This window comes from Sceloporus occidentalis, unplaced genomic scaffold (genome assembly GCF_023333645.1).
Source record: "Sceloporus occidentalis isolate IW3139 unplaced genomic scaffold, rSceOcc1.0.p SCAF_1, whole genome shotgun sequence".
NCBI lineage: Eukaryota > Metazoa > Chordata > Lepidosauria > Squamata > Phrynosomatidae > Sceloporus > Sceloporus occidentalis.
In genome coordinates this window covers 218,390,982-218,408,458 of record NW_028316981.1, presented here as the reverse complement: position 1 = coordinate 218,408,458, position 17,477 = coordinate 218,390,982, and the positions used below count along the sequence as shown (strand labels likewise).

The 17,477-nt window shown below is 42.2% G+C and overlaps 1 protein-coding gene across 1 annotated transcript in view; it reads right to left on the bottom strand.

The window, feature by feature from the left end:
* LOC149323468 (mannosyl-oligosaccharide 1,2-alpha-mannosidase IB) overlaps positions 1-12,900 on the bottom strand; it is a 72,652-nt gene extending 59,752 nt beyond the window's left edge. Inside the window, exon 1 of the mRNA XM_089488973.1 lies at positions 12,274-12,900. Within this exon, the coding sequence (XP_089345099.1) occupies positions 12,274-12,635 (362 nt within the window). The 5' untranslated portion in view covers positions 12,636-12,900. The remainder of the gene's footprint in view (positions 1-12,273) is intronic.
* Positions 12,901-17,477: the final 4,577 nt, after the last annotated feature.

The following is a 17,477-nucleotide window of genomic DNA, read 5'->3' as shown; positions in this document are numbered from 1 at the left end:
CATTCTTCCCCAGCCTCCCTACATACAGCCCCAGAGAGGAGGAAGCCCTTCTCCTGCTGCCCCTTTGATGCCAAGTTCAGCTTTGATATCATGTGTACAGCTGGCATTTGAGCTGGAGCAGAGGAGGGGGTTCTGGGCTTGGTGCCTTTTGGCCACAAGATGACACATCTCTTTCTTTGATGTATCCAGGGCTCGTCCAGCAGAAAAAGACCTAAATGGAGTCGGGATGCTGAGCACATGCCACCATTGAAGTCCCATTGTCCCTAATGGCCGCACAGCGCACGCACCTCCATTGGGGACAATGGAACTTCAGCATCTGCGGAGGGGACCAGAACAGATCTCCCATGGAGATTAAGGGCCAGCTGTATAGAAAACCAAGAATAAATGGAAGTTAGCAAGTATGTCCAATGGTATGTGAGAATATCTGGAAGACCAAATATTACTTATTTAATACAAATTTGCATTCTTTTCCTTGATATTCTAGATTTTAAGCCCCTCAAATTTTTTTCTAAACAATGACAAGCTTGCCATCCATAAATTTGAGCATCCGCAGATGACCCACCCCATTCATCCCAATGGTGGTGCATGCACACATGACTTGAGTTCCTGTGGGTTTTGACATCCATGGAGAGGTCCAGAATGGAACCTCCATAGATATGATGGGCAGATGGTATTTAATTTTTGTAATGTAAATGAGGAGGTATGGCCGTATTTTACCATGCCATCAAACTAACCTAGTTGGGGACTAAAGTCTAATGAAGTTACCCCAACCAGTTGCATCCGATTAATGGCACTTTGTAGTTTAACTCTTGCTTGGACAGGGGAAGACTATGGTTTTGAACTAATATGTCTTGAATGTGGTGCTCTATTACACAATATGATAGAGCTGTTTGCGAGGTGATGGCAGCCTACTCATTGTTGTGTGTTTACCTGATCGTGCAGTCCTATCCTTACTTTTTATAAACTATCATTTGTTTATATTCTCCAATCTGCCTGTATATGAACCTATGGTATAAAACTAAGTTATGTTTTAAATTGAAATTTTCTAATTGTGCTGGCCAAATGGCTGTAATAAAGTTATTATTATTATTATTAATTTTTGTAAATACTTGCAAAGTATAAGGGAAAGGAATATAAACAATATTTTACATAAACTATACTAGGAATAATGTTCATTATAATCATGTTTACTTTACCCCACAGAATCTGCTTTAAACCTTACCATCTTTCTAAATCTTGTTCAATAACTCTTATTAACTTGCTTATATTAAGTTTAATCATGTGAGACATATCATAGAAACTGCCATGTTTTAAATACACAACAGTTCATCTTGACTTCTACTGGTAGTATTTCTGACCTATATCAATTAAATACCCAGATAAATTCCAGTTAAGCTATTGTGAAATATGCCCTGATAAACGCCCTCTAAATAAGGCTATCTTTTTTTCCCCTCAAACTGATTAAGAGTCTAATTACATATATGCATACTCAAAGTCCTACTGAGGTCAATGGGACTGATTCCCAGATAAGACTGCCTCTCCTTCAACTAACTGGGAGCAAAAGTCAACATACTAAATAGGATTCAAAATTAAATATAACATTAATATAATCTCAAAAATAGATAAAATATTTTAAACCTAGAGTCTCTATGTTCATATTCTGCCATGCTTCTTTGTAAAGAACAGTTCTAAATAGATCTAATATAAGACACTAGTAGGGGACTACTCTTTGAATTCTACGGCACAGCCTCTGTCAATGGTGTTGAGGATCCAGGAGTCCAAACGGATGGAGGCTGAAGTGAAGTGCTACTTCTGGATCATGGAATGGAGACATTAGCATTGGTGGAATAAAAGACATTGACATTGGTGATACAATGGCAGCAGAAGGGTGGTCCAAGGCAGAATCATTTGGATGTCTTGCCTTGTCTCTTCTTGGACTGGCTGGGCTTATATCTCGGAGTGGAGGCAGCTTGCTTCTGGCCATCAGAAGACAGCAGAAGGAGCATATGACAGTAGTGAGACCTTGGTGGAAAAAGCAGTTTCCTGTAGGTCATACTGTACTCTTACCATGAGTGCCTGGATCTGGGGAGAGACTGACCACAGACCTTCTGTTTTGCATCTGCTCCAACTAAAAGTCCATCTTGGAGCTGAAGAGCCTACTATCATCAAACAGTATGTCCTCAATCACTGACCAAGCTTGCTCAGAAAGCTCCAAGAAGTGTAGTCTCAGAGTGCCACTGGTCCAATCATCGACTTGCTACCACAATTGGCAATATCTCTAGAGGTCATGATTTCCTGGCCAGCCACTTGGCGAGCCTTGAAATGGGTCTTAGATGCCACTCTTCGGTCTTCATCACTCAACTTGTCAATGGTGGTGGAATAATTTCCTATAAAAACTGATAAGCACCCACGCAGGCCAGACCACTGGAAATTTTACAAGGCAGCGGAAGAATAGGATTTTCTGCCAATCGAATTGAGTTTCTTCCTTTCCTTATCAGCAGAAATGGAATAGAGCTGAGAGTTCCAAAAACAAGCATCATCAACAATTAATGAGTTGGGCTTTGGTTATTGTCCAATCCAGGGAATATCTGAGTCCTGAACTCTGTAAAAACTCTCTATTTTAGTCAAGTTAGTAGGGAGGATAGTGATGACCAAAATTTGTGGATCAACTAGGCCAAAGAAGGTAGCACTGGTAGAGTGGTGGCCTGGGAATGAACCTGATGGAACACGGGATTGTCTATTTGAGACTGAGATGCAAACAAGTCAAGGAATTTAATCATCCACATTATCTAGTCTACAATGCTTTGACACTGTCCTTTGGCAAGGACGGATCTAGTGCACAAAGAGCAAGAGGAAGGGACTTAGATGCAGAGACTGTTACTGAATCAGAGTCTGGCCCAATGTCTGAGGTGCCAGTGGCATTGTTGCAAAAGTTAGAACAGTTACAGATGGTTTCAACGCTAGAGTTTGCTAAGTGGCATCTTGTTGCAGTCCTGAATAAGTTTGCCAACTTTCCTGACCCCACCACAGCCCCAGGGCAGCTTCAAGAAGCTCCGGCGGTATGCATCTTGCACTGCCAAACAACTCTTACTGCCAGGAACGTCTTCTTAATATTTAGGCAGAATCTCTTTTTCTGTAGTTTGTATTCACTGCTCCCTGTCCTACTTTTTGGAGCAAAAGTAAACAAACTTGCTCAATCTTAAATATGATTATCCTTGCAATGGAGAAAATGTTAAATTTTATCATATGTAGTGGCAATGTACAAAAGAGAAAGGAATATTTGAAAAAGATACAAAATAAAATGAAAGAAACACTACAAATAAACTTTCCATGTGTTCCAGAATTATGCCTATTAAATGCGTTAAATATACTAGATGGACAATCAGGAAAAAAATATGGAAAAGCGCTACTATATATAATTCCAGCAGCCAGGATTGTGTATGCTAAGGAATAGAAGAATACAGAGATACTATCATTAGAAGATTAGGAAATAAAAAACTTGTATGAAATGGGCAAAATAACAACCTTTTAGGTAGTAAGGCAACTAAACATTTTGAAGAGAATTGGGAGTGTCAGAGTTCTCTGGGAATAAAAGAAGGGAAAGAAGTAATGTTACTTGACTAAGGGCTAGAAAAGACTAGCAAGAAGGGGCGGCTTCAAGTCACTCCCGCCGAAAACAGATTGGGACCACGGCAAAAACACGCTGCAGCCCCAACCTGCCTTGAACCCAGCCAAAATAGAACAGAAAAAAATCCTAGGAAAAGATCCTATCTGCTCCTATTTGGTCCAAGAAAGAGCCAGCTTTCCTAACCCCACCACAACCCCAGGGCAGTTTTAAGAAGCTCCGGCAGTATGCATCGTGTAAATGCCATGCTCCAATGACATCCATAAGTAGGCTTTTTTAGCATCTGTTTCGACCCTAAGAGTAATAAATGGGGAAGAAAAGAGAGAAAGGTAAAGATAAGTAGAGAATGATAACAGATCCTGTTTCTATCAGTTCACAACAGGAAGATATACAAAACAAAGATAAAGGAACAGACAAATCAGAAAAATGTAATAACCAACTCAAGAAGGTGAAATAAGGAAGTAATTAAGTTGATGGTGTGGTAGTTAAGTCTCGTGGTGCCTAGAAAGAATCTTGTTATTTTATGTTGTTTTGCATTAATGTAGTCATTAATGTAATTTTGTCTTGTATTAATGTATTGTCATTGGTGATATTTTAAGGAATATTTAAAAAATAAAAAAATAGGATTATCCTTTGGAAGATTTAAACATGGCTCTCATGTCATTCCTTAACCTTTTCTGCTCCAGACTAGACATACCCACCTCTCTAAGCCACTACATATAAGGCATGATTTCCAGATCTTTCACCATTTTCGTCACCCTCCTCTGTATATATTCCAGTTTGTCCACATTCTTCTTGAATTATGTTTGCAGAACTGGACACAGTATTCAAGGTTAGGTCTGACCAAAGCAGAATAAAGTGGCATTATTACAGTGGGCCTTTGGTATCTACTGGGGTTTGGTTCCAGGACCCCCTGTGGATACCAAAATCCATGGATGCTCAAGTCCCATTAAATACAATGCCATAATAAAATGGTGCCTCTTACAGAAAATGGCAAAATCAAGGTTTGCTTTTTGGAATGTATATACCTTTGAATATTTTCAAGCTGTGGATGCTTGAATTTGTGGATAAAGAATTGGTGGATATGGAGGGTCGACTGTAAATGTAGGAACATTGTAGAAATTTAGATGTCTAATGTACTAATAAACCCAGTAACCTAATTTAGAAACCTGCAGCAAAAACAAACTGTGTACTTCAACAAATATCAATTGCAATCTAGAGGTTTCACATAGCTGTAGCAATATATAGTTACACAACTTGTTTGGACCCAAGTAGGGTAAAGCAACAGCAATCACAAAAGGAAGACAAACATCTGTGATTGCAAAGCTAACACTGAAAATTTAGTGGAAAACCATCACAATCCTATGCATGTTTGATCAGATTTAAGTCCCATTATATTCAATGGGGCTTACATCTAACTAAGTGTGTTTAGGACTGCAATCTAAGAGTCCACTGATAAATCTGATTTAAAGGGGATTGAAAACTCATCAGAGACTTGGCATGAAGAATTTCAGTTTATGCTGATCCCATCAGTAGCTTTAAAACTCTCAGCCCTATTAAAAAGTCACAAAACATATGCTTCAAAGACGGAAGTGTAATTATTTGATGTGCTAAATATATATTATAATTTGGAATATAAAACTATAGTTAGCATTATTTAGGATTCTGTCAATTCCTTTGGATTCAACAATGGCAAAAAATTATCTGAATAGTAGCCATGATAATTACGGTGACCCTAATGAAAACCAAGATACAAAGGTATTAATGGGCCTGAACAGATAGGCCAAAATAAACTTGCTTCGGATCTCTTTGGAGGTATGCTGTTTAAATGATACGGACATCTTAAGAAGCCAGAAGCTGCACCAAAGCTGTGCTCCAGTCCTTAGGACTGAAGAGTGGCTTTGGTGCAGCTTCCAACCTCTTAGGGTGCATAAATCATTTAAACAGCATACCTCCAAAGTAACCCGAAGCAGATTTATTTTGGCCTGTCTGTTCAGGCCCAACATGGATTTTCAGAGTTACCAATACATCCTTAAGCTGAAAATGTGATTCAAAATATTAGAACAAAAGTCTATATTCAAAAGCTAAGATGGAACTCAGACCTTTTTTTTTGTACAAAGCCTGACAAAAGCAACCTTTAGGAACAGAAAATAACAGTGGATACAGTGTTGTCCCCACATCTCTCAAAAACTAAGCAAGTGGATTCACAGTCTGCTAGCAGTGGGTGGTTCAGATAGCTCTACACAAGGCACTAAGGCTGTGGAATGTAGTGCACAGTTGTTACTACCCATTTGTTAAAAATGGGCTGTATAAATTGGAAACAACTTGAAAGCACACAACAGCAACAAACAACTTGTCAAATCTGAATTTTTTGAACTGGCATTGAAAGCAAAATAATATCTGCTCATAATAGAAATGGTTTATCAAACCATTTCCTATATTGCTATGTACTGTATATGTATTATCCTACTTGAGTATGTATTTTCCCTGGAAGAAGATTAACCATCCATTATGAAGCCAAGCCCTCCCTCCAGTCCATCTGCCTTGGTCCAGGCCTTGGAGGTAGAGAGGAACTGATGGACATCATCCCCTTTCCCTCTACCACCCCCTTCTCCTTCTGTGTCATGTCTTTTTAGATTGTAAGCCCAAGGGCAGGGAACCGTCTAACTAAAAAGATTGTATGTACAGCGCTGTGTAAATTTACAGTGCATCATAAATAAAGGTTAATAATAATAGCATTACTTGATGTAATAGGTTAGCTCCTTGCCTATTGAAAATAAGACAAGGATGTTTATAAGATGTTACAGAGCTTCTTGAAAAAATGATACACCTATCTTTATTTCTGCAATAAACTTTTTAAGAATTACTACCCAAATTGCACAACGTCCCCACATTTCAAAGGAGGGATATTAAAAACTGTGGAATGAATTTCAAGTTAATGGTTTTTAAAAAGATCTACAATGGAACACTAAAGTTAGAAGCATCCAATCCATCATATTCCCCATCATTTTGTACGGATGTAAGAACTGGACAGTAAAGAAAGTAGATAAAAAGAATATCAACTCATCTGAGATGTGGTGCTGGACAAGAGTGCTGAGGATACCATGGACAATCAAAAAGACATTTAAATGGGTTCTAGATCAGATCAGGCCTGAACTCTCCCTGGAAGCCAAGATGAGGCTGTCATACTTTGGCCACATCATAAGGCATGAATCATTGGAAAAGACAATAATGATAGGAAAGGTAGAAGGCAGTAGAAAAAGAGGAAGACTGCATGTTAGATGGATAGACTCAATCAAAGAGGTCACAGTCCTGAATCTACAAGACCTAAGCAGATGGGGGGGGGGGGGTTGTCTTGGAAATATCTCATCCACAGGGTCGCCATGAGGTTGACTAGAGGGCAGCTAACAGCAACAAAATACACAGAGCCAAAGTGACATAACTTCACCAGCAGGAATATCATATGCTGGGTAGTCGAAACCAAATTTTAACTAGCCCAGTCACAGTTTGAAATCTCTGCCTGGTAGCCACAGTTGCTTAATTTGAGCATTACAGCAATTTATGCTTAATTTATGCAGCAAATCTTCAGTCATGGTGCATAAAGAGGAAAGACACAAAATGAAGATCCACACTATATCCATATGTAATGTTCGTATCAAAAACTGACAGCTAGTTTAACTAATAAATTATAAAAAGTCATTTAATCTTTGCTAAGTCCTGACTGGGTAGGATTTATCAAAAGCAGGCAGGGGGGCACTAATATTGTATTGGTTGTGGATATGATTGCCTTAAACTGGGACAGATTTGATCAGCCAGCCGTTATTTCTTTAAATGCTGATAAGGCCTTTAATAAAGTTCAATGGCTGCTTATTTTCGCCATATTGTTACCTTAAGTCAGATACTTGGTGTTAATGATGAGATTTTGCCCTTTACAATTTTACAAGAACAGTTTAAATTACCAGATCAGCTAAATGCCAATATCTACAACTGAAATATTTGTTACAATCTAGTTTTGGCCCTGCAGCTTTAAAAGCATCTGAGATTTCTTTAATTTTAGAACATTAATTTGGGCCAACCAAGTATTCCAACCAAGTATCCAAAGCAACAATTTAAATATATAAATTTCTATTATCTATAAATAAATATGGCACGAGAGGTTTACAACAGGAATGGAATAGAGAATAGGAACACCAAATTCTGACTAATCAATGGTCATCGGTTTTATCATCTATAAACAGTGTGATAAATAGTACAATAGACATGGCTCTTTTGGGTATGTTGGTCACCACAGCATCTATTCAAAAGCGGGATTTTTAAATCAGCTAATTGTTGGAAAAGTAATACTGCTAATGCTTCCTTGAGGCATACAGTATGCTTTGGAGTTGGCATCTAGTAGCAACATTTTGGGAGGAAGTAATCACATGAATAATAATATGAGTAAATTTAGTTTTGGAAAGTTCAGTAATGTGCTTGTTCTTTTGGATTATTTACCTGTATCATGGAAATTAACGAACAGCCAACAGAAATGGATTTTTCACACCTTTCTGACTGCTAAAAGACTGATAGTAGAAATATCATTTTTCTCACCTGTGATCTAACAGATGGAAGATCTAACAACTCTTGCAGCGTTTGAAAGAATGGCATATAGACGGAATTTACAAATGGACATATTTGGACATTTGGCCAGCTTTTATAGAAACCTACAACTAATTTGGTTATTTTTCCTCTCTTTTTGTTTTTATTTTCCTGCTTTTGTTATACTGGGACATTACTGTATGTAACTGAGATCCCTTCTGATTGTAAATAACAATTTATAACATACTGTATTTTAAAAATTAAATAGAAAATAAGAAACAAAATGAAGAGGCAATAAGGCTTACGCACATGGTTAAGCTGAAATGTTTTAGCACGGCAAGCAATCTAATGCTCTTTTCCTTACTCAGTTAAATTCAACTAGGTAAAACAGAGAAGACAAGCTGCAATAAAGAAGACCATTCTGTGGACAGTAGGGGCTGTTCGACAGTGGAGCACACTCCTTCCTCGGAGTGTAGTGGAGTCTCCTTCCCTGGAGGTCTTTAAACAGAGGCTGGATGGCCATCTGTCAATAGGGATGCTTTGATTGAGATTTCCTGCATGGCAGGGGGTTAGATTGGATGGCTCTTGCAGTCTCTTCCCACTCTATGATTCTATGACAGAAAGGACAGCAGATACCATTTCCTAAAACTTCCTTCTATGTAGAAATTTGTGCCTTATTTCAAGGCTTCGACTAGGAATTTCCCCTCCAATGATAAAAGACAACAAAAAGAAATTACTTTTGGCAATTCCCCCCGCCCTTTGCACTCACACACCCAATCCCCCAATCCTCTAAGCTGAGAACAACAAGGAGGAGGGTGCTTACACGCTGGTGAAAGCCTTTGCTGGAGCAAAGAGCCTTCTGTCAAGGAAAGGACAACTCTATACAATCCTATATACAATACATCCATGTACATGGATAGCCTTATATAAACAAACCACTACTACTTCTACTACTACAGTTATTATTCTACAAGTGCCCTGTGAGTTTTGTTGTATTGCTTTTATTGTTTTCCTAAAATCAGGTACAGGCATAACTCAATTAACAAACCTCTGACAGAGAGGTTCTTTTATTTAGTGTCAATTTATGGCCACCCAGACCTTCATTTTCTCCTTGTGCTATGTCCAGCTAAAAGTTCTTTAGCAGCATCAGGATCGGGCGGGGAGGGGGGGGAATGATGAAAATGGCCTGAAGAAATGATAACTTTCAGTGTTATTTTACAACAGTGTTTCTGCAGTAAACAATGCAATAAAGCTTCAGCTGGGAAAGAGTGGAATTCTACCTCAGATGATCTTACTGTAGCCATGATGTGTGCCTGCCTACAACAGGCAAGATGAGCAGCAGCAAAGCAGTCCTTTAATGTGAGAGTAGATAAGCCTGGCCTGCCAGCTATTCCCTGACCCCCAGCATAGATCTGTATGAAAATGAAAACCATAAGGCCAGTGAAAAGAAAACATCATCATCCTTGGATACATTTTGGAAGAAGGTTTCAAGTGGTTTCTAGAAGGTTCAATTGCCTCAGTTGGTTCATTTCAAATGTGCATATCACTAGTACTGAATAAGAAGTATGCTGAAATATGGTGCTCTGCCTCCCCCCCCCCTTCCCATGTTATTTCTGCCTCTGGGACCAATATCTGTATTAAAGAAGCTGCACTAAGAAAAGCATCAGTGAATTAAAAATATATTTAAATCAGGATCTTATGAGTACTTATTTTCCAAGTATGTTTGCGGACGGCAAGCAGAGGAGGAAGAGGAGGAGGTGAGGCAAAAGAGGAGGAGGAAGAAAGAAGAAAGTGGAGGCAGAGGCAGGCGAGGAGGAAGGAAGGAAGGAAGGAAGGAAGGAAGGAAGGAAGGAAAAGCAGCAGCAGCAGTGGGGTGAGTAAGGGAAGGAGGCAACCCCCTTCAACAGTGAGAGTGGCAAGGCAGGCTTGAGGGGAGAGGGATGGGACAGCAAAGTCCCATTGCTTTCAACAGTAGCATGGCTGCATGATCACTAAAGATAATGGCACTTGAGCATCCGCATATTTCGATATCCGTGACGAGATCCGGAACAGATCCCCTGCGGATACCAAGGCCCCACTGTACGATGTGCCTTGCCTTCTAGCCTTCAATAGATCTTTAGAAAGAAATCAAAAGGGAAGAAAACAAACAGCAATCAATAAGAGAATATTGTTATAATGCTTCTAGTGTGTTTTACTTAACAATGTAAAGTCTGTCGGCCCCTGAACACTCTCCCGAGTCTTTCAGCTAAGAGGAGAAGGAGATCTACTTGTTACTGGGCCCGCTTTCCTTGTTCCATATACAACGTGAAAGGGAAATGAACTTTTAATCAATAAAAAGAGACTTCCCTTATTGATTTAGCATGTAATTCTACCTATAGATGGATATGAAGACATAAGGGCACTATCGATATTTATATCGCAAGGTGCATGGCACAGACCCATATCCTGAGTAACTTTTAAAATATTCTTTTATTCAAGTTACTTTGGGTTAGCCACGCTGCAGGGAACCAGGCACAGGCACAGCAAGGTTTCAACTTTCTGCCTATGCCCAGTTGTCCTCAGGCCAATATGTCTAATGGAGAGTCATAATGACCCTGCGTCTTGTGAAGGTTTGTGTCACTTTCATTCCTGGTCAGTCAAGGACTTGTCTAAGGAAAACTGGCAGTAGTAGTAGTAATAGTAGTAGTATCCTGCTTTCACACACACACACACACAAAACTGGGTCTCAGAGCTGCTTACAATTTAAAAGAACTGTACAATTAAAATGGCTCTCTCTCTTCCTTGGGCACTTCTTTAACAGGAAAGGACAGAGCCCAACTGACCCTATACTTGGGTTCCATCAACACTGCAAAAATAACCTGCTTTGGCCCCACTTTAACTGCCATGGCTCGGTGCTATGGAATTGTGGGAACTGTAGTTTGCTGTGGCACCAGAGCTCTTTGACAGAGTAAACGTCACACAAAACTACAAGTCTTAGAATTCCTCAGCACAGAGCCATGGCGGCAGTTAAAGCTGTGTCAAACTGAATTACTTCTGCGTTGTGGATGCAGCCTTGCTGCTCAGAAGCCTGCACTTGCATCTCACCTTCAACGAGAGAGGTTGGGAAGAAGAGAAAGACAAGCCAGGTGCAGCACTTCGGTCTCTGTTCACACAGGATCAGAGTTGGAAAAGACCCATGGACCACTCAGTCCAACCCCATTCTGCCATGCAAGAACTCACAATCAAAGCATCCCCATTGACAGATGGCCATCCAACCTCTGCTTAAAGGCCTCCAGGGAAGGAGACTCCACTACCCTCCATTGAGGGAGTGTCTTCCACTGTCGAACAGCCCTTTCTGTCAGGACGTTCCTCCTAATGTTGAGATGGAATCTCTTTTCCTGCAGCTTGCATCCATTGCTCCGGATCCTAGTCTCTGGAGCAGCAGAAAACAAGCTTGCTCCCTCCTCAATACGACATCCCTTCAAGTATTTAAACAGGGCTATCCTATCACCTCTTAAACCTTCTCTTCTCCAGGCTAAACATCCCCAGCTCCCTAAGTCCTTCCTCGTAGGGCATGGTTTCCAGACCCTTCGCCATTTTAGTCTCCCTCCTTTGGACACGTTCGTTTCTCAATGTCCCTTTTGAATCGTGGTGCCCAGAACTGGACACAATATTCCAGGTGGGGCCTGACCCACAGCAGAATAGAGTGGCACTATGACTTCCCTTGATCTAGATTCTAGACCAACAGTCCCCAAACTGTCACCTTTAAAAGGCTTTGGACTTCATCTCCCAGAATCCCCGGCTGTTGGCCAACATGGCCGAGGATTCTGGGACCTGAAGTCCAAAATCTCTTAGAAGGGCACAATTTGGGGACGCTATGCGCCTGGATAGAGAGGGCTGCCGGGAGTCGCTTTGGAGGGACGCCGTCCAAAGGAGACAGGCCTCCCAAGAGGCTGGAAGACTTGGAGGCCTTGAAGCGGAGGCTGGAGGGCGACTTGTCACAGAGGATGCTTCGACGGAGAGTTCCTGCACGGCAGAAGGTGCCCCTGGAAGGGGGGGGGTTGTCTCTCTTGGCCCTGCCCTGCCGGCGGTACCTGTGCCGGTGCTGGTCGTGGCCCTGTCCGTGGATGAGGTAGCCGCCCCCGTGGTGCTTGCCGCCCTGCCCGGCCTCGACGTGGGGGATGAGGACGTCCTCGAGGCCGAGGTCGAAGCGCTTGTGCTTGGAGGAGTCCGGCAGGAAGAAGAAGGCCCCGAAGCAGAGCGTGATGAAGGCACTCAGGATCAGCAGCAGGATGAACTTCTCCGACAGGCGCAGCGTGGCCCGGTGGTGGCCGAAGCCGGACCCGGAGGAGGAGGAGGAGGAGGACGCGGAGGAGGAGGAGCAGGAGGACGAGGGGCCCAGGCCGCGAGGGGGGATCCTCCGCCCGGAGAAGGGCAGCAAAGCCGGCGTCGTCATCGCGGGAGGAGGAGGAGGAGGAGATGGGGGGGGAAGGGAAGGCAGGCCGGGGCTCAGTGGCGGGAGGCCGGCATCAGAGCGGGTCCCCTCCGGGAGGGAGGCCCAGCATCCCCAGGGCCCCCGGAGGCACCTCGGCGGCGGCCGCCAACATCCGGGTCACGCTCTCAGGAAGGAGGCGGCAGGAGAAGGGGTCCTCTGCCGCCGACGACGCGGCGAGAATGAGCCTCAGCCAACGGCCCCGGCGAAGAAGAACCCTCTCTCTCTCTCTCTCACTGCGCCTGCGCACAAGGAGAGACAGAGCGGAACCGGAAGTGAAAAGAGAAAACGGATGCACCCCCTCCCTCTCTCTCTCTCTCTTTCTCTCTCACTGTCTCTCTCTCGCGCACGCGCGCGCCTGAGGTTCTATAGACTCACGGAATGAGTAGACTGACGCGCAGGGTTAGGTTGAGTGGGAGGTGGCGGGTTCATTTTGCTCCCCTGCTTCAGGTATTGGGAAAAGGAACGAAAGGATGCTCAGGACACTAGGCTGCCTCCCCATGAGAAGCAGCCCTGCTTCTTGGTGTCTAAGGCTATGGAATTCTGGGAGTTGGAGTTTTGTTGCGGGGCCCAGAGCAATGCTTTCCAGGAACCCCCCCCAGATACCAAAATCTGTGGACCCCACAATTCATGCATACTCAAGTCCCATCAAATACAATGGAGAATCACTGTTGTTATTACTACACTGGGCCCTTGGTATCCTCTGGGATTGGCTTCCAGGACCTCCCCTTGATACCAAAACCCATGGATGCCCAAGTCCCATTAAATACAATGGGGTATTATTGTTGATGATGATGATGATGATGATGATGATTATGATGATACAGTGGGCCCTTGGTATCTGTTGGGGTTTGGTTCCAGGATCCCCTAAGGATACCATAATCTATAGATGCTCAAGTCCCATTAAATACAATGGGGTATTATTATTATGATGATTGTTATTACTGGAGTGTGGTGGAGTTTCCCTCCTTGGAGGTCTTTAAACAGAGGCTGGATGGCCATCTGTAGAGGATGCTTTGATTGGGAGTTCCTGCATGGCAGAATGGGTTGGACTGGAGGGTCCTTGTGGTCTCTTCCAACTCTATGATTCTTTGATTACTACAGTAGGCCCTTGGTATCTGCTGGGATTTGATTCAAACATTCCACTGATAACGAAATCCATGGATGCTCTAGTCCCAATATATACAATGGGACATTATTATTATTATCATCATTACAGTGGGCTCTTGGTATCTGCTGAGGTCCAGTTCCAGGACCCCCCCCCCTCCCCGGATACCAAAATCTGTGGATGCTTAAGTCCCACTGCCATAATTGTCCACTATTACCAGGGATAAAATGTAGGGCATTTAAGAAAAAGGGAGGACCTTAAATGTCCTACATTTTGGGCTGAGTTTTGTCCTGCAATTGTCCTACAGTTTGGTCTCGAATTTGTCCTACATTTTGTCCCTGGTAATAGTGGACTATTATGGCAACCCTACAGGGTATTCTCATTACCATCACCACCATCACAATGGGCCCTTGGCATCTGCTGGACATGGATATCAAAATCTGTAGATGCTCAAGTCCCCTTAAATACAACGACTGATTAAAATGGCTTCCCTTATATAAAATGGCAAAATCGGTATTCGCTTTCTGGAATGTATATGTTTTTAAAAACATTTTCAGGCCATAGATGTTTGAATCCATAGATAAAGAATCCATGGAAATGGAGGGCCAACTGTCTGTGTGTGTGTAAATAAAAGAAATAGTTTAATAAATATTTTGATAAATATTTAATGTAGAAAAAAATAAAAATACTACTTTCAGCAATACTATTTCCGGCTATACTAGGGTGATTTTGTTTGTTTGTTTGTTTGTTTGTTTATCTAGGCTGCATCCACACTGCAGAAATAAATCACTTTGACCCTACTTCAACTGGCATGGCTCAATGCTACAGCACCAAAACTCTGACAGATGTGTGAGTTTGCCTAAGGCTTCTCTGTCAGGGAGCTCTGGTGCCAAACAAACTACAATTTCCACAATTCCATAGCATTCAGCCATGATAGTTAAAGTGGTGTCAAATCAGATTATTTATGCAGTGCAGATGCATCTTAGATTAAGAGGGAGCGATCAGGCAGACCCAGAAACATCAAGGACTGCCTGAAGGAAGAGGCCCCTCCCTCTTTAACTGTCATCTCTGCCTCAGAGGGAGCGATCAGGCAGACCCAGAAACATCAGGGACTGCCTGAAGGAAGAGGCCCCTCCCTCTTTAACTGTCATCTCAGCCTCAGAGGGAGCGATCAGGCAGACCCAGAAACATCAGGGACTGCCTGAAGGAAGAGGCCCCTCCCTCTTTAACTGTCATCTCTGCCTCAGAGGGAGCGATCAGGCAGACCCAGAAACATCAAGGACTGCCTGAAGGAAGAGGCCCCTCCCTCTTTAACTGTCATCTCTGCCTCAGAGGGAGCGATCAGGCAGACCCAGAAACATCAGGGACTGCCTGAAGGAAGAGGCCCCTCCCTCTTTAACTGTCATCTCAGCCTCAGAGGGAGCGATCAGGCAGACCCAGAAACATCAGGGACTGCCTGAAGGAAGAGGCCCCTCCCTCTTTAACTGTCATCTCTGCCTCAGAGGGAGCGATCAGGCAGACCCAGAAACATCAGGGACTGCCTGAAGGAAGAGGCCCCTCCCTCTTTAACTGTCATCTCAGCCTCAGAGGGAGCGATCAGGCAGACCCAGAAACATCAGGGACTGCCTGAAGGAAGAGGCCCCTCCCTCTTTAACTGTCATCTCTGCCTCAGAGGGAGCGATCAGGCAGACCCAGAAACATCAGGGACTGCCTGAAGGAAGAGGCCCCTCCCTCCTTTAACTGTCACCTTATATTTGTTTTGTATTCAATTTTTACTGTACACCGCTATGATCATTGCGGAATAGCGGTCTATAAATAAAACTTATTATTATTATTATTATTATTATTATTATTAATCAATAATATCACCATAGTACAGTCTGGAAGAATATTGCTGAACGTAGTTTCCCCATTTTTCTGTACACGAGTCTACTATTTCCAAGAGAGCTGCATCAATTTCTAAGGAAGATTATCTGAATGTCCTGTTGCCTACATCATATATATTTATAATCGTTGTCATTATAATTATTTTATTTACTTATATCTCACCTTTCTCCCAATAGGGACTCAAGCTAATGAAGATATACCTTATATCTGTAGAGCTCATTTCCAGAACTTTGGGGTTTTCTTATGTGTGCTACCCAGAGAAGTCAGTGGGATTTTTGCTCTTTTTTTATTGGAATGGATACTATTTGGACATTTAAAAGATCTAAAAGTCAGTGGACCACAAGCCTTCTATATGTAATTGAACTTAAAGGGGCTGTGAGGCAATTTAAGTGAACAGAGCTTTGCTCAAGGTGACCAGATGTCATCACTGCAAAGGAGGATCAAGCACTGCAAAATGAAGGACGTTCAAGAAATATGGAGGACATGTCCAAAAAAAGCTAAAAACACTCATATAAATGTAAATCCATGTTTCTTAGCCTTGCTCAAAGTGAAGGACATTTTGAAATTCCTTCTGAATAGAAGGTTGAAATGTAGGAGTTGTCCTGGAAAAGAAGGATGCCTGGCTTTGCTGAAACTTGATGGATGCTCTGTGTGAGGGATATTTTGCTTGAATGAAAACCCAAACCACTTTCAGACAGATCTCTGACCTGAAATATTCACACTAGACCACAACGCAGTGTTCTTGTATTCTCTCTTTTTTTCCAGCTTCGACCCAGCCGCATCTTGCAGAAAGCCTAACCTGACTGACCTGAAGTCATGCTCTTTGTCGCCCATCAAAATTGGGCCAGGATCAATTATCATTTATAAATTAAGTCCTAAGCGTAAAATCTTTTTAAAGACAATATATAATCAATAATTCCAATAGAGATAATGTGAGCAAATAAAGCATAATTCGTGTATTCAGATACCATAAATGAATGCACAACAGTTAACTAACACATAAAAAGAAGGAAAAGCTTGAATCGATGATGTGTGAGATATCAAATAAAGATAATCCCTGGTGAAGCGATTATTATAAATCCAGAAAGATCTCTGAGATCCGTAAGAGGATGGCAGTGGCAAACCTCCTCTGAAGAAATCTTGCCAAGAAAACCCCAATAGGCTTGCCCTAGAGTTGCCGTAAGTCAGAAACAACTTGAAGGTGCACAACAACAGCAACAACAACAAGATCATTATACTTCACCAGGTTCAATACTTTTTCTTTTACCAATCGTGGTGATCCACAGAATAATATTGTAAAACACCAAGCAAAGATTTCAGTTTCCAGTTTTGCTGTGCAGCGTTGCCATCGTTCACAGTAAGTCACACTTTCTCAGCCTCAGAGGATGGCCATGGCAAACCCCCTCTGAAGATACTTACCAAGAAAACCCCATGATAGGGTCACCGTAAGTCAGAAACAGCCGCTGCTCTGAGGCTGGTGTCTGTCCCACCACCCTCCCAGATATATTTGGTGGGAACAGAGGAGATGGGGCCTTTTAATTAAAACAAACGAACAAACAATTTTAAAATGTTTAATTTTTTATTGTTTCGTTTTTCAGTTTTTGTATTTTGTAGATTTTAACAATGTTTTTTCATCAGTGTGAGTCACTTTAAGTCCCAGTATGGAAAAAAGTAGTATAGAAATAAAATAACAATGTCACTTGCTATTTGATGTTCTTTTGTTGCCTGTTTTATTGAATCATTTCCTGTATTGCCATGTACTTTATATGTATTATGCTACTAGAGAGGTCCCCTCCCCACCACCTTTCCCT